This window comes from Glycine soja, chromosome 2 (genome assembly GCF_004193775.1).
Source record: "Glycine soja cultivar W05 chromosome 2, ASM419377v2, whole genome shotgun sequence".
In the NCBI taxonomy this organism is placed as follows: Eukaryota; Viridiplantae; Streptophyta; class Magnoliopsida; order Fabales; family Fabaceae; genus Glycine; species Glycine soja.
In genome coordinates this window covers 189,482-217,060 of record NC_041003.1, presented here as the reverse complement: position 1 = coordinate 217,060, position 27,579 = coordinate 189,482, and the positions used below count along the sequence as shown (strand labels likewise).

The 27,579-nt window shown below is 30.7% G+C and overlaps 2 protein-coding genes across 2 annotated transcripts; both read left to right on the top strand.

Annotated features, from left to right (window-relative positions):
* The first annotated feature begins 1,340 nt into the window (after nt 1–1,340).
* Nucleotides 1,341–3,349, top strand: LOC114377413. Its single transcript, XM_028335907.1, has 3 exons — nt 1,341–2,146; nt 2,250–2,442; nt 2,531–3,349. The coding sequence occupies exons 1-3, from the start codon at nt 1,781–1,783 to the stop codon at nt 3,070–3,072; spliced, it is 1,101 nt and encodes a 366-aa protein (XP_028191708.1). The 5' UTR covers nt 1,341–1,780; the 3' UTR covers nt 3,073–3,349.
* A 16,760-nt stretch (nt 3,350–20,109) lies between these two features.
* On the top strand, nt 20,110–24,105 carry LOC114377407 (armadillo repeat-containing protein LFR-like). The gene is made up of 8 exons (XM_028335896.1): nt 20,110–20,334; nt 20,749–20,918; nt 21,046–21,188; nt 21,325–21,581; nt 22,895–23,000; nt 23,085–23,223; nt 23,310–23,437; nt 23,556–24,105. Exons 1-8 carry the CDS (start codon nt 20,151–20,153, stop codon nt 23,809–23,811), a joined length of 1,383 nt encoding a protein of 460 aa, XP_028191697.1. The 5' UTR covers nt 20,110–20,150; the 3' UTR covers nt 23,812–24,105.
* The last annotated feature ends 3,474 nt before the right edge of the window (nt 24,106–27,579 follow it).

The following is a 27,579-nucleotide window of genomic DNA, read 5'->3' as shown; positions in this document are numbered from 1 at the left end:
GTAACACTAATTATATGTAACTAATTATGCTCATTTATGCATAAACGCCAATCAATACAAAGAAATATTTCTCTCTAATTCTATCCACTTTCTATTCTTCTTTAAATCTCGAATCTTCTATACATTGTGTCGAATACCATAACAAAATCCATACACACTAATTATAAAAATATAATACATACTTAGGTTAATCATTGATTTAAATAAATTCCAAAATGCTACAAGGACAATAAGCAGTAAAATAAAATATACAATCAAACTTTATCCAAAAAAAAAAAAATGAACAACGGAGTTTTATATGGTTTCATGGATATTATTATTTTACATGGTTAAAAATGTAATTTAACTTTTTCCTATAAAAATGCATATCATAAAATTTATGTTTTTTTAATAGTTTAATTTCATACATTATCAATGCAACGGTTATATTATTAATATGATTTTTATATTATTAATACATTAAAATTACTTTTTAATAATAATATGACTATTATGGATATAATATACATGAGGTAACTCTCATGAATTGAATTTGTATACCTTCCAATCATTCAAAATACATATTTTTTTACAAACTAATAATATTTTAATATTTTATATGTATAAAAATATAATCTGATAGGTCGTAATAAGGTAAACCATTGGTTTGATGGACACGCGTCGAATACTTTAGGCGCACACATCTGTGACAGCATGGACTTCACATACACGCCATAAAGATCTCCATCTCTCCATCCACTTTCACGCATCATTAGTTTTTGTTTCTTATCCAATTTAAAACCTTAGGTAATTAATTAATTAATTTCTTTAGAAAGAAATAAAGAAAAAAAGGCAAATGCTAAGATAGCATTTGTTAAAAAAATTTAAAGTCAAAATATTTTTTATTGAAAGATAAAAAATTATATTATTTATAATCTTTGTTAAATTCTTTTATGACTTATATAATAGATATTTTTTTAATTCACTAACTAATCCCTTAAGTTTATTAAAAACACTCAAGAAAAAAAATATGATATGAGCAATCAATAAGTGACTCATAACAATAAAAAAATTATAATTTTTTTTATCAAATTTTACTTATCTGAATTCTACATTAGTTAGAATATTTTTTTTATAAAAAATTAAGAAAATAAGGGGAAGACCGTAATTTCACTATTTAAGAATCAAGGCAATCATTCTCGACACGCGTCGTGCAGTGGGAGAAGCTTTCGGTGCAAACCGGGTGCGGTTAGCAAACAACGTTGTCCAAATGACGGGTGCCACATCGGACATACGTGGCGAGGAAAGTCCAAGTCAGCAACTTGACTCCTTATAAAACCCCCAATGTCACCAAGTCACCTAATCCAGAACGCTTTCATACACATCGAAAGAAAAAAGAAACAATAACAACTAAACAAGCACCATAAATTTTTTAAAACCTCTCTTCTTTCTTCTCCATCGCTGCCGGAGAATGAACATTCCGGCGACCCTAACTTCCCCGTCGATGAATAATGCTCGTCTCTCCGACCACCGTCGCCACGTCTTCCACGAAAACACTCACCTCCAAAAAACCTTCACTCCCTTAGCCTAGAAGAAAAAAAAAAAACCGTACATAACTACGTATAATCCCCTCTTTAATTCTTTTTTTCTTTTTCCTTTTTTTTTAACCTTTCCTCTCTTAAGAACACGCCGAATCCGTTATTCTTGACTGGTGTAGGAAGTAGGAACGATGATTATGTGTTGACTAGGGTTTTCCCGTTTTTGAGAACAAAAAAAATTAGAAGCTCTGAAGAAAAAAAGCATGGCTCCGATGAAGGTTCAGCCAATTGCAATTGACATCGATTCCGAGAAGGTGAAGGCGACCACGGCGGCGGTGGTGGTCCGGAACGAGTCGGTGCTGAAGTCGCGCCTGAGAAGGTTGTTCGTCTTTGACCGCCAGTTACCGAAAAACAACAACAAAGATGCCGCAGAATTCGAACCGAGCTCGTTGTGCTTGGCGAAAATGGTGCAGAATTTCATGGAGGAGCAGCCACCGGCGCCACCGAAATGCGGCCGCAACCGCTGCAACTGCTTCAACGCCAATAGCTCCGACGAGGACGATTTCGACCTCTTCGGAGCCGCACCGGCACCGGAATCCTCCAACGCCGACGCCACCGAATCACTCAAGGTATATATATTCAATTAAATAAACAAAAACTAACCAATTTCATTCCTAATTCAATTTCAGTTTTAAATTTTCATAAAAATTATAATAATTCTGTGGTGTGCAGAGCTTGATCCCCTGCGCGAGTGTCGGCGAGCGGAACCTGCTAGCTGAGGTGGCGAGGATCGTTGAGAAAAACGGCAAGTCGATTAAGCGAAAAGACGATTTGAGGAAGGTCGTTGCGGAAGCGCTTTCCTCTCTCGGTTACGATTCTTCTATATGCAAATCGAAGTGGGAGAAAACTTCCTCTTGTCCTGCTGGTATATAATAATAATATCATTATTCAATTAACTTTTGAATTTGACTTTAGATTTGGATTTGAGTTTGACTGAGTGTGTTTGTGTTCAGGTGAGTATGAATTCATCGATGCGATTGTGGAAGGAGAAAGGCTGATTGTGGATGTGGATTTTAGATCTGAGTTTGAGATAGCGCGATCGACGGGAACGTACAAGGCGATGCTGCAATCGCTGCCGTTCATCTTCGTCGGAAACTCGGAGAGGCTGACGCAGATCTTGGCGATTGTTTCCGATGCGGCGAAGCAGAGTCTAAAGAAGAAAGGGATGCACGTTCCGCCGTGGAGGAAGCGCGATTACATGCTTGCGAAGTGGCTCTCTCCATCTAGCATTAGGGAGAAGGAGAACAAGCAACCCCCGTCCTCTTCCGTGCAAGCCGCCGCCGTGCCGGAAATGGTGTTTTCTGATAACGCGGCGTCAACGACGACGGAGAGCGATTGCGGTGAGTTGGAGCTGATTTTCGGCGGGGAAATGTCGCCGGAGACTGAGTGCGGCCAGGTAAAGTCGGCGACGACGCCGGCGGTGAAGCCGAAGAGTGTTGAGAGAGGGACTAAGGTTGTGACCGGATTAGCCTCTCTTCTCAAGGACAAACCATAGAACAAAAAAAATTGTTTTTTTTTAATTCTGGATTTTTAAAAAATTAAAATATAAAGAGAAAATATCGGATGAGGCTCTCCTTTTTTTTTCTTTTTTTTTCCCTTATTAAGTATTTTTGTTTTCCCTTCTTTTGTTCGCAAGGGGAAATTTGTAAGAAGTAACTTTTTTCTTTCTTTTTTTTAATTTTTGGTTCACACCAATTGTAAGAAGCTGCTATATGTTTTGTAATGAAATAAAAATAGCTGAAATTGAGAAAAATCTAAAGTTGAGAGAAAAACTGAAAAAAAAAAACTTGAGGATGCATGCATGGCGCCGAGAGATTCTTTTGCTTCGATTTCCCAAATGTCAGTACTATGCTTCTGCTATAATCAGGATTTTCTTTTTTTTAAAAAAAAAATTGTTTTGAATAGTAACTGCTTTTCACTTTCTCTGCTTTTTTTTTCGGTGAGTATTGTGTTAGTTTGGTTCATGATTGAGAAAGTGCATAGAGGAGTTACGACTTACACCCAGCAACTTTCAAAAAAAAATTTGGCAGCTATAACTTACAACGTTATGGTCCCTTGAAAGGAGACAAGGGAGGATGAAACTTCTCTTTCTTAAATTTTCTCATCTTTTCATGAACACCAGATTTATTACTTAATCTAGTTCCCCTTTTTTAAAACTAATAAAACTATTATTCTTTTGTGTTTCTAATTTTCATTCTAATATCCATCGAAGTTTCTAGAAGATAAAGATCAAGGAGCATTCAAAAATGTCAATCAATTTTATGTTGTGTAATGACATGTTAGATTGTAAAATAAAAATTTGGACAAAACATTATAAAGTGAATGTGGTTTGGTGACTGTGAACTGATCAGAACGCAGGATGGAGCTGCAGAGGATGGAAGAAGGCTCGTGCCATCTCGAATTTCGTGAGTATTGGGAAACTTGGGAAGAAATCACTTGAAGGAGAAGAAATAGATAGATAAGATAAATTATTTTTTAAATAAAATAAATTATTATTGAATGGGTATTAAAAATAAATTTCTTTATTCTTATTTTATCTTAAAACTTTTGGAGTACCACAAAAGCAAAAGAGGAAAAGTGAAAATCCCTACTAATATCTTCTAATCCCATTCTTATATTCACATTTAAAAAACATTCATACTCGATTTTATATATGTGCGGTAATAATTTTAATCATCATTTCCATATTTATTGAGTATCTATATACTTATACCTACATTCGTAATTTTCATTTTAATAATGTATAAAGTTAACAAATCAATAAAATAATTACTACAAATAAATTAAAAATACATTATTAAATTTAGAAAATATAATATTAACAACAAATATAATATTGATTCATCCAAATTTAAATCATAAATAAAAAATATTACAAAAATAATTATTTAACATAATATGACATGGATGGGTTGAAAAAAAGGAAAGAGAGGGATGAAATTTCTCTTATTTTTTGCATAGTGAGTCCCAATGGGAGGTCTGCACGACGGACTATTAATGAAGACTCTCGACCACATGAATAGTTTAATGTGTTTATTGGTGCTTGATCCTGAGATATGGATTATCCAAGGCACGCTAGCATTGGTGTACTTCTCCTGGTTTAATTGGGTTTGAAACCAAACTTGTCCTAAGAGAATAGATAGAATGATTCAATTAAAATCCAATATAGATGATTATTAAAGTTAATGTTCTAAACACTCAATAAAAAATTATAATTAAACTTGTTCTTACATGATAATAGTACTCTCTAAAATATGTCAAAAAAAATATATTAAAATTAATTAACTTATAATTATGTATCATAACATAAAAAATAAATAGATAAAATATTTCACCTCATTAGTTAGTCATCATCATAATCAACTTTTCAGTAATTTTACAAACACTTATCTCCCAAAGTCTATGTATTACTTTGGTCCACTGATACTAATAGAAATTAGAACATAACAAAAAGACTAAAAATTAACAAAAATAATTAAAACTTTTCAATAAAAAATAAAATAACTCTAATTAATTAAATAAAATAATGTAGTTTTTATTAAATTAAAAAAGTTATAATTATTTTTCACAAAAAAATTATATACATAATATATATTATTTACTTAAATAATATATATATATATATATATATATATATATATATATATATATATATATATATATATATATGGGGCATAAGCGGGACGGATTTAATCACATAATACTTTGGGTAATTATTTTTTCTATTTATAAACATTTTTTTGAAAATCTATAAAATTTAGATATATTTTGTCATCCCTCTGACCAAGCAAATCCTTTAAATAAAATGAATATGCTTAATTATTTTTCAATAGTGTTAATACTTTATAAACAAATAGTAAATGAAAAATAAATATATTCCATGTCATAAAACATAAGATTATTTAATATTTTTTATACTCAAGAAATAAGAGAATAAAAAAAATATCACAAGAGAATTTAGAATTATTTTTCAATTCTGATGATAAAACACAGTTCCTAAAAATAAAAAATAAAAAAAACCCAGATTAGGTGAGCAGCTAGTTTGACTAATGAAAAATCGATAGGGTCACTTGGGCTTGACAATGGGAAAGTGGCATGGAGGGCACAAAATCAGATATGGTTGTAGCAGTACAATATAATTTTGTCACTTCCTTGGCTCTTGCTCTATAGTCAAGTTGGTGTTTTATAATTTTTCCATACCAAAACCTTTATTTTATTATATTGCACAATTAGATTATATTTTTATAGAATAAATAGAAGAGAGAAATTAAAAATGTAAAATAAGATAACTTATAGACCGTGAAGAGAAATAAAGGCTAACATCATAAAAATATTATATAAAAAATTTAACTTTTAAAAAGTTATATCTTTTGTACGAAGATTTCATCTAACAATTACATGGAAAGGAAAATGAATTATAAAAAAGTAATAAGTAGAGAAGTTAATTAGAATTACGGATAGCATAAAGTTATTTTTCTATTATAATTTAATTATATATTATCACGTATAGTAATTTTTTTAATAATTATTTTAAAAAACATATTTAATTTTTTTAATTGATTGGCAATAAAGAATATTTATTCTAATAAAACATGAATATTAAACCTAAAATTTTTAATAAAACTTAATATTTTTTATTTTCCATCCGTGGATATATTATGAAAATTTTCCTTTAACTTGCTTTGATGGGATTCCGAATTTACGAAACTCTAATGAACTAAACATAAATAATTCACAATCATTGCAGTGGGCCCCTCAGTAATCCATTGCGTTGCGCAACGTACAGTAGTATAATATTAAATGTAATAGGCATTTAATTTATTTATTTTCGTTACTGATTTTGCAAAACTCGTTTATAAAGTGAGTAGGGTCCATAACAAAGCTCCTATCAGAACAAAAACATACGGCTCCTTTTCCTACTGGGCTTAATACACTAAGAAAATTTAAACATTACTATTCAAAAAAGGAATTTATTTTAAAACTTTGTAATAACAAATACTTATAAAATGATAAATAGCCTTATGAAAGCAACCCCACACCTAACCTCTAGGCTCTAACATAACAATACTTTTATTTTTTTTAGTTTCATTTTTGTTTGTTGGGCATTTGATGGTGAGAGATTACTTAGGAAGTGCAAATTTGATTTTTACGGAGCTTGCCCAACCCACACGAAAAACCAAATCATCAGCATGTGCCCGTGACCACATCCCTATGGTGAGGGGCTTTTCAATTTTCTTATAGGCCATTAGATGTTGTAACCCTTTGTTCTTTTGATGAACATCATATGTGATACTATTTTTTTCTATAAAAAATTCAGGTGGGTTGAGTTTGAGAGTTCATAAGAATTAAAATATATCTCAAAATTCAATGAATATTTACAGATAATTTGTTAATAATGTTCTTACATCTATAACAAGAATCCAAATTTATGTTCTTGTGAGATATGTGAGTTTGTTGTTTAGTAACTCAATCAATTTTTATTGATATATTGGAACAATAGTTTATTAATTAATATATTTTGAAATGGGCAAAACAAAATAAGAAAAAGAATCATAATGAAGTATGGAACTTTATGAGGAGTGGCACAAATGGTGAGGAATGTACCTAACCGGGGGAGAGAGAGAAAGAGAGGGGAAAAAGAAAAGAAAACAAAGGGAAGAGACTTTATCCAATCCAATGGTGATTTGACATGTCTCCTTTGTTTGGAGGAGAGAGTGTGGTTTTTCTTTGTTTATTGCACACTGATATGATAAGGATCCACTCTGACATGGCCCTATGTTATGCATCACCTCATATGTGGTCCATTTACCGTGTTCTCACTTTTTTTTTTTTTTAAAAGAAGAAAATTGATTTGCTACAAAAAAAAATAAAAATTGAATAGAAATTTATAGGAAAATATCAACGTCTACTTTCTTTTGGCTCGACATGATTGGTACAAATAAACTAGTAAAAAGTAAATCACTCCTTTATAATGACTCACTACATTAGTTTTTCAAAATAATTAAAAAAATGCTTTACCAAAATAAAATAAATAAGTCTCTAAAATTTTTCAGTTATTTTTTCTGAGTCTTTAAATTTAAGAACTTAAATGTTATGTTGGTCCTTAAACGTATGCTGATCTCATCACTTAAAGTCATATAATTTTCAAATTTTGAACAAATGTAATGGATGAATTGCACTTTTAGAAACGTATTTGAATTTTTCTTTATTTTATAGATTAATCATATAGCAATACTATACTATTTTAGGAACTAATATAATACAGTGGTTTACTAAAGAAGAAGTATAGATATGACAAATGATAACATAAGAAATATGACAAATAAGAAGAAAAATTATAAAATTAGAATATATAAGAAATCGAACTAATTTTGATAAAACTTATATTATAAAGAGATAAAATTAATATTGTGTGTTATAATCGACGAATAATCATATCAGTTCCTTAAATATATTTTAATACTTTGAGAAATTAATTTTTTACTCTTGGATAGGAGATACCCCAAGTTCATTTCAAAAAAGTAAGACAAATAATAAAATGTAAAATATATAGAAAAAAATAATTAATATAATGGAGAGAAATGAAAAAAATGTTATAAAAAATTATATAATTAATTTTAATATATAAATAAGTAATTTTTATTCTTTGAAAAATATTATCATTAATTAATTAATTAATTAAATTTTCAATATTATTATTAAATACCGATTAGAAAACAATAAATTTTAATTAGCTTATCAACTTGCTTAATTTTTTTATATAGAAAGTATAGAATTAACTTATCAACTTGCTTTCAATATTGGTTTAAATATATGTGTAACAGGAGAAAATACGCGTTAAGTGTGGCATATATTATAGATACTCTTTGAAGGTGAATACCGCGTTAAGTGAGGCAATATTTTTGGGTCATAATAATGGCTTATACAAAGCATAAAGCAAAAGAAGTGGTGAAAATGTTATTTTAAATTCTTCATTTACATTATGTGTAGATGTAGCAAAGTACGTGTCCTTCATAGTTCGTCATCCAAAACTTAATTATGGAGTTATCTTGCTTCTTCCCTGTTGTACAAATAATCCCACAAGACATATTCCAAAAAATGACTTGTAACAAGAGAATTCTTCAACATTTATTGCGTCAAGCAAACACATTATCATATGAATTTACGCAGTACAATCTAAGCTTATAAAATTGAGATGATCAATACGTTGCCTGCATCAAAGATGGTGCAGCTTAATTGGTGGTTACGTTCTCGTTTATATATATTCTTATGATCCTTTTATGATCTAGATTCCAAACTTGATGATCACCTATCTTAGTATTTTGCACTTGGTATAATAATATTAGCTAGCGACAAAAATGTTGTTTTCGTAGAAGGATTATTTTTCCTTTTCTTTTTTTTGCGTGCAAATCTCGGAAGGAATTTCTAAATTTCAGATGGAAAATAACGTTATTACTTTTAATCTCAACCAACAAATCATTAGGATGTTGAATTTTACGGCAATCAAGATAAATATCTTATTGATAACAAGTCAAATAATGCAGTCTTTAGGATATGTGTCTGTGGAAGAGAGAGACCCCTCAATTCATATGCAGTACTTTTTTTCAACTGTAAAAGGATCTTTACCATTGATATAGTAAAAGAAATCTCATGCAAGTGGGCAAAATTTCATTGAAACATTCATTAATAGATTCATGCTTATGTAATTTAGGATTAAATGATTGTGTTTTATTTTTTTTTACATTGTTGGTACATTGTAATTCAATTTTTACTTGCTTTTTATTTAAAATTATTTTTTTACTTACTTAAAAATATTATATTTTTTACTTTTAAAATATAATTTGCATACTTTTTAAAATTAGATTTTTTTTTACCAATTTTAAAATAGATCTTTAAGATTGTAATAAGAAGAAAGTACATTTTCTTTTATGAGAGGTTCACGACTTACTGAAGAGAATATATGTTAAAATAATAGACAACATCGCATTAAATCCCAAAATCAAATAATCCAATTGAAAAACTTGATTATACTTAAATTAAGCTACCAGAAAAACCTTTATCACGAGATACAGCTAGAAATCGTTCAAACATTGCATCAAGAAAAACTCGTTATGATCAAATATATAGTTATATGGAGAATATTTTATATTCAAAATAATTTATAATTAAAATATCATTTAAAAATCCCTTTAAAATAAATACTTTAATAATTAAACAAATCTAAAATCGCGTCTATGTAATCTAATGATTATTTCTCTGTTTTCTGTGGTGCAAACTTTTCTACGTGGTTTAGTTTGTAGTCAGAGTTTGCTATCCTTGTTGCATTTAATTCTAAAGTTTACACGCATGTAATTTAGTGTAAAAGATTCATAGTTTCAATTTACTAATATATGATATATTAAACTATTTAAATAATATGTAATATATTTAAATAATAATAAAAAATTATAACGATAATACATTAGTAAAATTTGTCTTAATTATACTATATTTAGCTTGAGATATTTTGTTCATGATCTCATTGACATAATTAATTGATCCAATAAAATATACGCCAATGAAATCAAAACCATATCTAAATTATTAAGGGGAAGAAAGTATTAGTTGACTTAATTAATAAAATTATGAACTTGTAATGAATGTAAGGATTTAATTCTTGATTTAATCATACAGGAAAGATCCCCAAGAAAATTAGAGAATCAGTATCTCTTACTACTATGACTTGTTACATTCATGAAAAAAATATTGCGTTCAGAGTTGTCTTAATATATACAATTTACCAACAAAAAAAAGTTACATTTATTTATGGTAAATTTTGTGGTTTGTTATAATAATAAAAAAAAATCGGCTCTAGCACTTATGTTATATTTGATAAAGGGCCAAAAAAGAAAGTAGAACACACACATTTTTTTGTTGATTGTGAAATAATATTAAAAACAACTAATTCTTCTTTTACCCCCATTTGTATCAAATTGCCCCTTGGTGTATAGTTTGGTTTTCATATAAAATAAAACTTAATAGTTTTGTTTTACCGTAACTGAAAAGAAGGAATAAGTTTGATACTAGAAAGTAATTAAAATAAATCCACCATTTTTACTCACTTTCAAGGAATTTTAAAAAAAAAAAAACAGCTTAAAATAATTTATATTTATATAAAATAAATTGAACATTTTATCGTTGGAGTTGGAGGCGCCTATAGTGTAATAATTAATAGGGAAACAAATTTAGCACCATCCAACACATCATATTATCATGTTTTGGGGATGTCATGTAATGTCTATGAAGCATATGCAATCTTATAGAAACAAAAGTGCCCCAAAAATAACTCACATCACACCAAGATTTCATAATCAAGAGAAAAAGTAGAACTACAACGCTCTCAATCAAGTTCAAAAATCAACGTTTAATGACCCCACGCGCACAAAATGTTTTAATCAATGTGTAATGTTATAACATTTGATTATACATAAAAATTCTTCCATATTTTTCTATTTACAATATTCGAATTTTATACTTTATTTAAGAATATCAAATTTAATATTATTTAAACCCATAAACATATAAATATGAATTTCACTTGCTACTTTATTTGTTATTATTATTATTATTATTTTACATTATGATTTTTGTGGGGGTGAATACTAAAAAATTATAATTGGTCCTCTCTTGTGCCATTTAGACCACAAGTTGCAACCCATTTTACCAATTAATGTTACTGGGGAGCCACGACTGAGTACTCATTGAGTCATATGCGACAAAATTGATGCCATAGGAGAGAAAATGACAGCTTCCTCGAATTGAATATCAATAATCAATGGCCAAGGACGATCAAATTAATGTCATTCCATGCCACCCCAAACGTAAATAAAGACTTGGGTTATTTTCAAACTGTTTAAATTATTTATTAGTTTTATTTCAAGATCGTTTATTTAAATATATAAGTTTAAATTTGATCACACAAATGTGTTAAGTTTGAGTTTTGTAAGCTTAACATTAATAGTTTTCAATTACCTTATTCATATATGTATCACATAGTAAACACAGTAATTACGTAACATTTTATTCATTATATTTAATTGAGAAATTATAAATTTATATAAAATATATTATTATATAACTTTTTTTAACATTATAAATTTATTATTTTATTTATGTATTATATATATATAGCATCTACCTAATATAAATTATTTTTCACAGAAATCCATCTTTTTTTATTTCAAAAACTTCATTTTCGATCTTAAATCATCTTTATAAATACAAAATAATATTTTATTACGATTTTACTTCTTATTTTTTAGCATAAATATATCTGTTGAGCACTAAATTAATAAACAATTATATTTGGTAGAATTCAATAAAACAAAATTAACTAATCCATAAAAAGGTTTTACAGTTAACTTGTTCAAATAAGTGAGTTAAGTGTGAAACTATTTTTTCATAAGCCTAATTTTTAATCATGAGTTTGACTTGATTTATTTACACTCGTCTTATTTTGTTTCTTTTCTACAAAATATTTTTTTCTCTTTTTTTAAATCACCGTACCAAACGGCAAGAGGAGAAACACAGTTGATAAACTCTGAACCAAACCAATGAGCAGCACCCGGTAATAAAAATGTTGCTTTCTAAATGTATGCAATGAACTAGAAAAAAAAAAGGGGTGAAAGGCAAAAGTAAGGTGTTGCTTTCATTTAAATTATTACTTAAATTAGATGAGATTGGGGGCTTTAGATTTTACTTATTGTTACCCTATGAGGTATGTTTATCTCTCTCCTAGCATTGAGCCATAAGTTATTTCTGTGTGTATAGTTAGCGTGGTGAAGCAGTACAGTCAACATCAAGAAGAAAATAGCATAAGATTCATTAACTTATTGAGCAGAGGACAGCTTGCATCACTTCTTTAGGAAGTGTATATATCACAGGAATCAGAAACGTCCAGGGAAAATTAAATAAATTAACAAAATAATGATATTAGTCTTAGGAATTAGGATCACTTGGATCTTGAGATTCTGCATATAATGCTTTCCATTTTATGTTCTGCTGCTCCACTGAAGGAATCTTAGAAACCTGTGGCATAATCCCAATACAGTGAATGACATTTTGAGATGAGCAGCAGCAGGGGAAAACAAAACATAATAAAGGGTGTTAGAAAATGAAAAAGGCTTTCACTTCTTTTAATTCATTACTTTATACATAGTTGTACTAGAACCTCTGTGTGTATGACATAGTGCTAGTGCATCTGTTTTTACTGCCTTTGCCCTTTACCATGTTTGCCATAATGAAATGACCATTATCTTCTTTCTTTTTATGAGATTATAGATATCTTTTCTTATGAGTAATCTTATTTGAATTAAATAAGATTATTATTAACTACAAAATTATTTTTTAAAAATATTTGATATAATTATATATTTTAAAACTCAAACTTTAAATTACTAATTAAATAAAAATAATCTCAAACCAACTAATCTGTGTGTTCTTGATGATAAATGATAATTATTTATTAAAAATAATTCTATTCAAGTTGGATAGATTTATTACAACAAAATTTTCTTTTTAAATATTTAAAGTTTATCATCAAGTACAACCTAATTAATACCTAATAGATTATATCAGTTTTTTAAGTATGTTAATAGAAATTTGATTTTCAAACAATACGTATAATTTTGTTTTTTTTATTGAGAGAAATAAATCTCACTTGGATGATCTCTAATCTCAATCATTAATCTCATGTGTTTGGACTACAAGATACTTTACTTTGATTCCGAAGAAAAAGAAAATTTAACGTTTACATATTTAAGACTTTTAACTAAAACGATTATCTGTTATCACTTTGATGATTTAGCATATGGTTGATGAAGAATCTGTTTTCTGCTACTGCGAATATGCCAAAGCAGCAAGTCGTGTCACATTGACATGGACCAGAATTACTCTCTAGCTCCTATTATGTTACGTTATATGGTTACCTTTTCGGGTACTGCCACTGCTCAGTGCTCTACTGAGATTTTGATAAGATAACAAAGCTTGAGTGCCCCCACATATTCTACACTATTAAACCATATCTAATCCACAATTGCCTACCTAGGCTTCTAATTTGTCACTAGCGTTGTACATCATCATCTTATATAGTGGGTTTTTTTTCTTTCTATTAATTAACATTATTATGCCACCCCTTGAATTAAATAAAGAAATAAAAAAAGGTGTAAGGGAATTTGTTACCATGAAATGTTTTGACTCCAAGAAATTGTGCTTGAAGTCGTATTGGTTCGGTTATCTCTATCGGATAATGTGAGTTGGTTGGGCCAATTATTCAACATTAAACTGACATTGAAGAAAAGTTCTAGATGGGTTGAATTTCCTTGGAAAGACCAGTAGCTGTGAGATTATATTTCAAACTTGAAAATCAATGTTATTATTATTTTACTTTTTTTACTGAAAGCGATGTAACAAGCGTGGAATCAACCTTGCATACCATGTTCTCGACGTTGTTGAGCTTTAAGGTATTTTTTCTGCTCTCTCTTTCCGCCCCCTCTTTCTTTTTATTTAATGAAAAAAGAAAATATGTTCACCCCAAAAATTACAATGGAATGCACCACCAAAAGCGATGGTTAAAATCTTGGGATGTAGAAGAGACTCAAGAGAGACGCCTTTTCATAATCAATAATTTATTGGAGAATGGAAGAATTTGGAAATAAGGAAAAATTCTCATGTTTTGATTCTATTCCATCCAATCCAAGATGAATTTTGTCATTGATTATCTTTTACAGAAGAATTTGTGTTCCTATATCACTAACAAACTAAAGGCTTTATAGCAAATTCTCATGTCAGAATTCAAATTAGTTCAAGAGACTAATAAGTCAAAAATTGAGAAGAAATTGCAGTGTATTAGCCAATTAAAAGCAAGTGGTTAACTGAATACAAATGTTGGATAGCATCTTAAATTTGAGTTATCCAATATATACTAAAAAGTATGTGTATGATTGAGCTGTGAAACCTTAAATTAGCCCCCAACTAGTACCTGTGATTTGAAAATCAGAACAGCTTTAATTTATTATTAAAAAAAATTATTTATTACAAAAGCCTAAAATAGATATAGATAAGAACAAAGCAGATGTGAGCTACCCTTATAATATTAAGTTCATTATTTTGAATTATATTAACAGCAAAAGTATAGGGATATGTATGAAGTAACATTATTATTGGAACAGCTAATGCTACAAGACATGCAGGGTCAAGAAAAGTGCCTTTTGCAAAAAAAATAGTAATCAACATTATATGCTACGAAAAACATAAATTATACATGCATATCAGCTGGCCCATATACCAGCTGGTAGAGGGAACTATATGTTTTACATAATTTGGCTATTTTTCATGATTAACAAAATAGCAATAATGTGTCAATTACATTGTATTTAGCTCTTTCATGATAAACAAAAATTTAAGTGGTCCTCATTATTGCAAGAAAAAGCTCACCCATCTTTTATTTTCCTCGTCTACTCCCGGCGTTATAGCTGACTAGGCAGTGCTGCAAAGGAAAAGATTAGAAAGAAACTGAAAAATCTACATCATGTACACTTTCTCAATCAGTTTCAGCCTTTCAGGTCCCACAAGTCCATTAGACGGTATTAAACACTAATATTCTTCTTCATTCATGAATTTTGGAATCCCAGTTGATAAATTAAAATAAGCATTTACAAGTTTTGAAACTTAGACCCAGTTTTGAAAATTGGAGGAATAATTATATGGAGTCTATATATAACTTTATAGCCATAAGTAGAAGCCCACATATATATGGAGCTAGAGTGCTAATATTAATATACCGTGGTTAATTCATGTTCAATTATGTTTTTGTGTAAATTTTTTTTAAGTCAATGACAATCATTGCACTGCGAGCGAACGAGATATGACCCAATGAAATGGGATACATCATGGTCTCTATTGAGGAAAAAAAATATACTGTGCTTGTTTCATTTGGATTCACAGAACTACAGCTTGCACCTGACCATGCAGCCTAGCTGACATTAATACTGCGTACCTATTTTGTCATTTCTGTGTAACTGAAGGCATGGTGTGCACAACCAGCTATCAGTGTCTGATTTAGGCCTCAATCATACCAGAGAATATTGCAGATGCATAGTCCACAACAAAACCAACTAGTGATATCAAATTTACCAACTCATGAGAACAACAGTAAACAAAGTTTGCCATAATATAATATACCTATGGACACAACTAAAGGAGAGGGCGGTAATTTTATTCTTTTATATATAAAATGAACCATCATGTTCATACTACCAAAGAACATGCCAAAACCCACCTTATATTATTAGTTTTCTCCAATGTTTTGTACGTCTCAACTCCTAACCAAAACAGCAAATGGTTGCAACTTTAAGTACCCAAAATGAAGCCAAAAACAAACCCAAAAAGTAGGTCCTCTACGATCAAACACCTCAGAAAACCTTAAAATATCTAGTTGAGGAGTCCTTGATTGGTTGAACCACTTGTTTGTTCGTGGTCCTTGTAACCATCATAAGCTGCAAGCGTCGTTTCCCCCCCTCCTCCTATCCTAACTCAAACCAAACCCCTTATTAGAGCTAACACCAGTCTTTAGACTACTAGAATGTTTAATTGCATTATTTAAATGTTATTTTTGGTATTCCTCTTGACAGTTGATTTTGTTTCTAAGGACATGGTATTCAAACCTTTAATTAAGAGTAAGAATAATATATGCACTAATAGTAAAAAATATACGTTGACAATGAATAAAAATTAAACCCTTTAATTGATGTTGAAGACGTATAGAACTCCCATATGTTGTAAATTAAACTAGAGTAAATTACTTGTTTACTTTGCCAGATAGATCAAAGTATCTTAGATTAAATTGATTTTTTGACGTACTATGTGAAATGTAAAGGTAGACAATGGCTAAAAAAAGCAAGGTTAGAGACAAATACAAATCGGAGGCTTAGTTACTACCAGCATTGTCTGAACAAAAAATAACTGTTGGGCGACAACTGGTGGAGTGTCAGCAGGTGGACCTTGTTCAATTACAGCCTCAGTTGGAAAAAAGTATGATATGTTGTTCAATTATAATCACACATTTGAGGCATTCTAAGGTCCACATGCTTGATCCCACTTCATTATTAGTTGGGTGGGGTTAATATCGTACAGTGTCCTATTCACTCATGTAAAATGTTGAATTTATTGGATATTTTATTTATTGGAACCGGGGGGAGTTATTTTTCTTTAAGGTTTATGTTCTTTCATGGTCCATTATACAAAGATAGGAAACAAAACAAAGCCCAAAGGATTGTATGATGTTCGAAGCCTAATATATTGAACTAATGGGAGCTACTATTCACACTATCAAAATTGCTTTTCTCATTACTCATGTGGGTATTTTCATTTTACTTATTTCCAAAAATATCCTTGGCACAGAAACATGATTTCATTGTTCACTTGTACAATGAGATCATAATTTTTGTTCTATATAGTTGGAGTGACAAAAAAACAAAAATGATTCCATTTTTTTTAATTTTTTTCAACACATTACCAAAATCCAAACTTGTGGCTCAACAACTCATGTACTGGATCAACAACCACCCCGATCACCATCCCAAACCCATTGACAATCACAAACCCAACAACATAGATTCAAAACACCCTTTTTATGTCACTCTCTTTGTTATGAGTTGAAATTTATTAAAATTTACCTATTTTGGTGGATATTACATATCATCTAATGATTTTCTCTTCTAATTTAGTTGTGGGATCTACTAAAATTGATTGTTTCTAATAAATTTCAACTAATCATATAAAAAATACGAGAAAGAACATTGTCAACTTTTCTCAAATGACAAAATAAATCCAATACATTAATTCACCATTATATATATATGTATGTATAGAGACACTACTCACTAGCTAATTCACATATATGTACATATAATTAATATATATATTTCTTCTCTCAATCAGTTATCCTACCATTCAAAAGCAGTGTCCCTAAAGGTGCAAAATTAAATAATTAATAATAACTCAATCTTGAACTGAATAATAAATATACACACATACACCTTTATCTAAATATTAAGAGACCCCAATATATACAACTAATGCTTGTCATCATTCAGGGAGATAGAAAAAAAGTGAAAGTTAACTTCAATTTCTCCAATTAAAATACTTTGGCAAAATTTTGAAATGCCAAAGCTACACACACTTCTTCATTTGTACTCTAGGAATAACATAGTTTGATTCCTTTCAGGTATATTAAAGTTCATATGCAAAAATTTGGTGTAGTGATAGAGATGGAAAAAAATGTATCGAGAACATAACGCACTATGTGATTTAACCATAATAGTTACATTGAAGTTGCAAAATATCTTTTTCATAATTATACCATGGAAATTTAGGAAAAACATGTTTTCCTCGCCTCTTGAAGCAAGAAATTTGTACTCTTCATTATTCTTTTTCTCCTTTACCAATCGTGTTGAAATAATTTTTTTGTTTTCTTTCTTTTTCTAAGTCCTTGAGTAATCCACTAATACCAAGAGAGGTTATTTTTTGCATGTGATTCTAAGAGAATGAACTGTCTATTCTTATATAAGAATTGTACATAACTTTAAATTTGTTTAACCAATCTTTCTTTATCTATTATTTCTATTATCTTTAGTTATAATTATATTTAACCAATCTAATATATTGTTATACTAACATCTTTTCAAAATAACAATATAATATTTTAAAACAATTTAATCTATTTTTTCCTTTACAAAAATATATTTAGATATCTTTATGTAAATACTTATTGGATTATTTTTGGGGTGTTACAACCTACATTAGATTATATTCAAACTTAATTTACTAGTTTTTTTTTTAATACCTCTATGTATCAACACAAGCACAACACCTGATCTTCAAGGAATATAAATGCATTACAACCATTGATATTAACCGTCTACTTGTGACTAACTACTCATAGTTTATCATGTGTGTGTGTGAACGTGCTAGATATAGTAGTATGTTTGGCTTAATACCCTTGAGGTTCATTCATGAACATTGAAAGATATTATCCATTAATGCAGATGACATAAGTGATTCTTGGGGATACTTAGCTTTGACGCATGAGGTTGATGCATTGTTAAAATCCATGAACTTGTATTTTCGGATACCACTTCACCATATCCCATTCTAGAGAAGGTAAAAACAAAGGGTGTACCAAAGTCTATGAAATTTATTAAACCCACACCTTCAATGTGAGAGCAAGTCGATGCAATAAACACGATGGTAGATAATTTAGGAACTTCTAACGAGGTTCACAAATTTTTTTTGTGACAATAAGTAGAAGAAAATAATGCCTTATATGGATGATTTTTTTTATGAGTTGCAACAATTCATCCTCAAATTTATTGATGTGAAATACATGGAAATTGCGATTACAGGGAAATTGTAGCTTTGCTAGGTATAGGTGAGAAGTCTTGTGCTCTAATTTGTTAAGACTTGATTTGAGAACTTCAAACATCACACTCTCTTTATGTTGAGCTCTTTGACACATAAAGATTGGTTGAATTAATCACCTCTTTGTATGTTTAAAGTGGCCCAATAGACCCAGTGAAAGTGAGTGAGTATTCCCTAGATGAGTTATGTGATTGCTAGTCAGTTTAATGTTGTATTGGTTCAGTTATCTATGTTGTAAAGTTGAATTTTCTTTTTGCTTAGGAGTTAGGCACCATCTATTGCACAACAACGAGTTATTGTTATTCAATTTGTTAACAGAAATTACTTTGTGAAGGTATACATAGTTTACTTATGAGATCATTTAGTATTATAAGCATGTAATTTGTTCACTCTATGAACTTCCCCCCTTTTTTTTTTATCGTTATTTAGCTTTACTTTAAAGGATGATTGTGTCCTGCCTCCTATTGCACCACAATGGAGAAGATATTGCATTGTTGAAGGTCGTTCATGGAAAAGATCATACCTACAACCCATACAAGAACTCAACTTAATACCATTTTCAATATGTAGTAGATATTGCTAAGGACTGATTTTACTTAATTACTCTTGTATTAATATTGTTATTGCTATCATCTCTTTATGTTATGTGTATTGATTTTAGTGATGTTATAACTCAATTGCTATGATTTTAGTCCTCTAATGTTGACTACAAAGCTTGTTGCACATTTTAGCCAATGTTATTGTATTATGATTTATGCGTTATTTTTGAACAAAATTACAGGTTGTTTGTCTAACAATACAACATGATTTTGTTATACACTTGTACTATGAAATCATGTTTTTATTGTGATTAATATTGCAAGAAACAAATATATGCAATATATGTGTGATTCAGTTGTAAATGTGTACAATGAAAATATGCTTCTGTGGAAAGGATATTTTTGGAATTTAGTAAAAAGCCACCCACATGGTGGTGAGAATAGCAATTTCGGGCAATGAGAATAGCCACGGCCAGCATCATGGTCTGCTTGATCCAAGATGAAGCCCAACTAATATCCCCAAACAAATCAAAATCGCATCGCAAACTCGAAAATCCCTAGAGAGAGAGAGAGAAGGATGCTGAAGAGAGAGCAAGGCAAGTCCGGCGGAGCCGCCGGAGGAGTGGCGGTGACACCGGCGAAGAGAGGCCGTCCCTTCGGCAGCGGTAACAACAGTGCCTCCGCCGCCGCTTCCGCCGCGGATTCGGCGGCTCCGTCAAACCTCCTTGGTCCTTCCCTTCACGTTCACAACTCCTTTGCCGGTAAGTTCACAGCTTCTTCTTCCATTCGTGTGACTTTTGAAATTCTTCATACTCTTCCCTGGGTCTCAAATTTCTCTTTAAAAACGACAATTTTGTTTGAATGTTCCAGAATTTACACAACGCACAAACACTGGCAGCAAAAGTCCACTTGTGAATTTTAAGAAGCAATTTACTTATTGTTAATTAAAGTGGCAGCAAATTCCACTTAATTTGAATGTGCCAGAATTTCATTGGGTACTATTATTGATGCATAATTATAGAACAATGCAAGTCCTCTTAGTAGGGGTGCCTTTGTGGCTCGGGTATGTTATGTGTGCTATCTAAGGACAATATTGGTTTCTTAAGTCTCTGGCCGCATGTTGTTTGCAATGACTTGTGTGTTCTTTTGAAATTTTGTTTGTTCTTCTTTTGCAGATCAGAACAATAAAAGAATTGTCTTGGCTCTTCAAAGTGGTCTGAAGAGTGAGCTGACCTGGGCGTTGAATATTCTTACGCTACTCTCCTTTAAAGAAAAGGATGACATGCGCAAGGACGCAACTCCCCTTGCAAAAATTCCCGGCTTGCTTGATGCGCTCCTTCAAGTTGTATGTGCCACCAATCTTGTTTTTAACTTCTGCAAAATGTTCAAAGAAGACTTGTTGATGTTCTCCCTGTATTGTTGAAATTGTTGCCCTTTTTAATATTAGATGGTCATGTTGAAATTTGAAACAGATAGATGATTGGCGTGATATAGCACTCCCAAAGGAATTAGCCAAGACAACGAGGGTGAGGACGTTAGGTGCAAGTTCTGTTGTAACTGGATTTGGGTGTGAATATCAGGCGCTGGGCTCAACTGGTACTCACCACCGCCCTGGGTAAATTTTGAATATCATCTTTGTTTTTGAGTTTTCAATTTTCAATGGATTGTTTGTTTTCTTTCTTGGGATTTTTTTTGAGGGATGGGGGTTATGAGAGAATGAATCTCATTGTAGGATGGTGCTCTTTGTGCAGTGTAGGATCTGGCTCTGCTGGTATAGAATCAACGCAGCAGAATGGCGTGACAAAATCTCGTTTTTCGGAGTTGTGGCTTGATGAAGATAGCCTATTTAATTTAGATGATGAAGGGCGAACAGAAAAACAGCAATGTGCTGTTGCTACTTCAAATATCATCAGGAACTTCTCTTTCATGCCAGATAATGAAGTTATAATGGTCCAACATCGCCATTGTTTGGAAACAGCCTTCCAATGCATAGAAGATCATCTTGTAGGTTAGAATACTTACATGTTATAAGCTATAATCTTTTTTTGGATTGAAGTATATTTTAGTCCTTAGAGTTTCCCCTTATTTGGTTTTTGGTCCTTACATATATATTTTTTTGGTTTTTGTTCTTATTTGTCCCTGTCATTAAGTATCAGTTCTTATATTTTTCAGTAATTTAAGTTTTAGTCCCTTTAGCTTTTATTCTTCAAAATTAAATGGTCCTTATATTCCATGATGAACAGGTCTCTATAGTTTATTATTAAGATATCGGTCCATGAGGCACCAAAACCTTAATAGTATGAAACTACAAAGACCTATACCTAAAAAAAAATTATAGGGACCAAAATTTACTCTGAACTATCTTAATTCCGTTGATTTGTCATATAATTTAGAAAATTCTTGTACTCTGATCTGGACTTGGTTGGGTGAATGTGGATGTGAATAAGATATTGATGGCAAAGTTAACAAATTCATTATGTTATTGTTTCATCTGTCATGATACAATGTGTCTGGGTGGAATTTACAATGCCATGGCTGATGTAAATATTGTTTAGAGCTTTTCTTTTGAGACAACTAGGAAGTAGACATAATGTATGGGAATATTTTCTGGGAGATAAAATGCTTCTCTTCTCTTCACTACTTACAGGCTGATGGACCTATTTAGTAGTTAGTATGAGTGCTAGAAGTTCAAATCCTTGCAGATTAAAATTTATATTGAATATATAAGTATAATCATAATTGTTGGTGGGCTTGTATATGGTTAACAGTCATTTATGATATGTGATATGTCCAGTGTGAGCATTCTGTTATCTTGTATTATGCCTGCTTATGGTTTTTAATTTTGGGAAATAATTATTTATTTGTATACTTGTATTTGATATATTTATTGCTTTATAAATAAATTAGTACCACTATCTCTCTCTTTAACTTTTGGAACCTTTTCATCATTTTTGAAACACGGGCTAATCCATTTGCCTGAAAAATGAGCAAAATAATTGGTTGCTTTGGTGTTCAGAAGTTTAACAGGATGGTATTTTTCTATCATATATACTAGCATTCCGTTTCCTCGTATCAAAACCAACCTTGAATTAGACTTTCTTGAAAAACAGTTTTATATCAAATTCTGTCTTGATAAAAGCCACCCAATTATCTGAATATCTGTTTTTTTGTAGGTTTCCAGAAACTCCCTAAATATGTGGATAAAGTTTTGTTATTATTATTATTATCATCCAATTATGTGTTGCCCCTTCATTGTATGAGTTCGTACAATATTTTGTTATAAATTGTCTCTTAAAATGTTCATAATGTGGATGATGATAGAGGACGAGGAACTTGTAACAAATGCCCTAGAGACCATTGTTAACTTAGCTCCACTTCTGGATCTTCGAATATTTAGTTCTTCCAAGCCTTCATTTATTAAAATAACGTAAGTGATTGATCTATCTTGAATGTTCTTTTTTGCATGCAATTATTATTCTGTTACTGATTGATAAGTTGGTGTTACTTACAGAGAAAAACGTGCAGTGCAGGCCATCATGGGGATGTTGGAATCTGCAGTCAAAGCCTGGCATTGTGCTGCTGCTGAATTACTTGGGCGTTTGATCATTAATCCTGACAATGAACCTTTCTTGCTTCCATTTTTTCCACAGGTTAAACTTTATATTATGCATGTAACCTTGTTTATTAATTTGTTGCATGCTCCAAGAAAATGTAATCATCCCTGTTGTTACCGCAGATACACAAACGCTTAATTGATCTCATCAGCATGCCAGCTTTAGATGCTCAGGCAGCTGCTATAGGTGCACTCTATAACCTTGCTGAAGTTAATATGGACTGCAGGCTGAAGATTGCTAACGAGAGATGGTGATCCCCTTATTCCATTTTTTAAAAAATATTTAACATATTTTTGGTTCTGCGAAATGGTAAAATTATGACAGTAATTTTCTTTAAATAACACTAGTCAAATTTCCTCCAAACACAGGGCTATTGATCGTTTGCTTAAAGTGATTAAGACACCACATCCGGTTCCAGAAGTTTGCCGGAAATCTGCCATGATATTGGAGAGTCTCGTGTCTGAACCACAAAACAGAAGTTTGCTGCTAGCCTATGAGAATGCTTTTGCAGAGATAGTTTTCACTGATGGAAGATATTCCGATACATTTGCGAGGATATTGTATGAACTAACATCTAGACCAAGTAGCAAAGTCGCAGCGGCTCGTGGCATATGGGGTATGTAAACATCAAACTGTGAAAAGACTTTGATTAGTGATCAGTGCTATATATAGTTCTGCAACTTGGATAGCGTTTGGATGACTGATTCATTTGAAGATTCAAAATGTACATGTGTTCTGCCTAGGATTGTACAATACCTTGAGTGCATTCAAGTTGTCATGTACTCCAGTTGTATGATGATAATATTAGAATTATTCTTCTATTTAAGACGATGTGAAGATTAGAAACTTCATTTCCTAGATGTATGGTTGGAAAGTGTTGTAGCACCTATATAGAAGGGAAATGCTCAATTCGTAGAATGAGCAAATGGTCTCTCTCACACACATTCACACACAGACACAGAGGCTTTCCTCTCCCTAATTTTTTTTAAGTGCCGGTGAATTTTAGCATGGGGACTTTGAATGTCGTTGTAGTTTTTTAGTACTTCTCACATTTTTGCAAGAAAGTATTTTTAGAGTTCTGAAAATTACCTATAAGTTCTCCTTAAGTAGATAGACAGCAGTCCTTTAGAATTTACACATTTGAGGTAAAGGGTTAGCACGTGCCATTGCGTAGAGCTGACTGACAGTCTGAAATAGAGAATGTGTAATCTACCAACTTGTCATCTAGACCAGCTGACACGTAACTGTTGATGTAGTTATATGTATTCAAGATGAACACGGGCTTTGCTAGGTTCACATCTAATCAGTTTATTAGGACAAAATTTAAAACCCAATTCTATTAAACTGTTAAATTATTGTTCATGGGATTTACCAAATATCATGGTTCTACAACGAAGGTGAAGGAAATCTAACAAGAATTCCAGAGTGAGTTTTGCTTACTCCCACATATAGCAGCACGAGTTCCTATTAGTCACCAACTCCCAAGTGTCTCCTGCTCTCCTTCGTGGTTATGTCATTTTCGGCCTTGCTGGTTATTTCTTCGATACTGAATAAATATTGAATCAATCACTTGTTTCTCAACATACAGTAACAATTTTAGATCAATCATAGTATAACAGAAAGAATGGCTGAATTCGTTTCAAGTATGGGATCAAACATTTCATTGATATCTTCTATGCAATTTTCCAAATAAACAAAACCGTTTATTTCAATCTAACACATTCACCGCAATATATTTAACATCAAAATAACTGAAAAATTCAATCAACGATCAATATTAAACAGCAACCAAGTTTGCTTCATATGCATATGCTAGTAATCTTTTTCCCACAACCATCTTCAAAAATTACCCTTTGTTCTCCTTGCTTCCCTCCCATTTATCGACAAACAATTCTGGCAGCTAACAAATCCTAAACACTAAATTAACAAATCATTTCTTCTCTCTATCGCTGTACGTGTCAAGTAGGATATGGGTGTACAACCATAAATTTTTCTACCTTTTATTTATAATAGAACTTATTAGCAATATGCAAAAAAAAAATTCAACTGACCACCTATACAAGTATCTAATCAATAATCTTCACCGTTCAATTTTGGTAAAAAGAGAATAATGCAGGTATCCTGCCCTTCTGACCAAATGGAGGCCATTTTTTTAAAATTAAATTGCGGGGGTAGTTACAAAATCATGAAAATCAAGGGCATTGGTTTTAAAAAAAAGGTATTTATTAAAAAATAAAATATTTATTATAATAAAAATATTAACAACTATTTGATATTTATCTTTCATTACATTCAACATTCGAATCAATGTATTAAGTCAAGGAGGAGTGTTGAGAACATGACTGATATCTTTAGTTTAGAAAAGAATAATTTAAGATTTTTTTATCCTTTGAAATTGGAAAGAGGGTTTGAGGGTTTATAATAACTTACACATCTTGCTGAACCAATTGAGTTAGATCCTTGACTATTTAGTTTATCTTTTTTGAATTTGATATTTGTTTCAAATTTTTAGGATATTATTTAGATTTAAAATATTATGATTTTTTTAGATAAAAATAACTATTTGATCTTATCTTTTAGATTAGGAGATTATGAATTTGATTTTAAGATTAAGATAATGTTGAATTTTGTTACACTTTTATTCTACATATGTGCAGCCCATGAATAAAAGTAGTTCTCCCAAACAATATATCTTCTTTTATAAATATATCTCTCCACACAACACATGGATAACAAAAATGATCAATGGTGTAACTTTGGTAACTATTATATCATTCTATAACTTTCAATTGAATAATATTTTCTTAAAACTTACCGTTGGATTAAAGTTCTTTTCACATAAATCAAATATATAAAATTTCATATTAACTCAAAATTATTTGTTAATTGATTTTAATTAATATTGTCATAGAATTAAATAGTTTCATTAAAAAGTGATTGTATTTAATATATTTTTCACTAAGTGTTACTTAAAATGTTAATAGGTCAATGAATATAACTACTTATGAAATGCTTAGTTTCTCATTAATAAATTTCATGATAAATTAGAATATAAAAAAAGTATACTTAACACATTTTTTACTGTAAAAAAAATACATTCGAAAATGAGTGTATATTTCCGTAGTTAGAATAAGAGAAATGTAGTTATTGTTTTTTATATAAAGAATCAAAGATAGTATTATTTTTTTACGTGATATAGTTATTTTTAGTTTCATTTATAAAAAATATTAGATATATAATATATTAAAGTTTTTTTATATATTTTATGCATGCAAAAATTAAAAATTTATGCATTAAATTATTTTTTTTTCTTGGTCTCCCTCGAGCCAAATTTCTGGCTCCATCTCTGCATTTCGAAATGTAATTTACATTCTGGTTGATATTTTGAAAAGTTCAAGAATGTAAAATTACATGTTGAATCAGGCTTTCTAGAAAATTAAAAAGGTACATGAAGTAATTACCCAAAATAGATTGGGTGATTCAATCTCTATAACTCAATCCACGTAACTTGTCAACCCAATGAGTCAATGTACGAGTTGAGTTGGGTTGACTATTAAGTTGGTATTTTTTTTATAAATTGATTAGTTAATTATTGTTTTATTGGACAAAATATGTTATGAAATATTACAAATTTCATGTTATTTTGTTGCTTTATTTTAACTTACAGTGTTAGTTTCTAAAAAGAATTCGTGCAAAGACAATTTAGTAAGATAACGTTCTCGGGTATGTGATATTAAGTTTAAAGTATTTATATTTATTTATTTATTTGATAAGTCAACGTATGAATAATTTATTTTAAAAAAAATTAGTAGATTAACCTAATCCAATTTGTAACCCACCATAGGATCGATTGGGATGATATTTGCAACCCAATCATAAAACAAGATAGTCTAACCTAACTAATCATTTTTTTTTGACAAGTTAAGCCTATATTGGGGTTAGTTAAGCATATATTTACCCTCAATCTCACTCTCTGTTTGACTCCCCTTTTTTCTTTTAGGCCTTCCCTTCTCCCCCTCTCATTTTCTTTTTTATTTCCTCTCTTCCACACTTTTATTTTTCTCCCATTCTCTCAAGAAAATATTAGGTAGTTGCAAACCACGATGTATCCATACTCCTTGTGAATCTGAATGTAACATGTATTCAAGTTTTTCAATTGAGGAGAACAAATTGATAACGTAAACACTCAATTAATTCAAACCATGATGATCCCAAATCACTTTTTCATCCTCGTCTTTTCCTCTTCTACACTGTATCTCCTTCCTCCCCTTCTTTCTCTTCAAGACCCTCTTTGTTTTTGCTCCTTCTCTTTCACCTTCTACATTCTTCTCTTGGACTTTTTCCTCACCTTTCTTTTGCACCACTCCTTCCTTTAGCCTCTCCTCTCCTTCG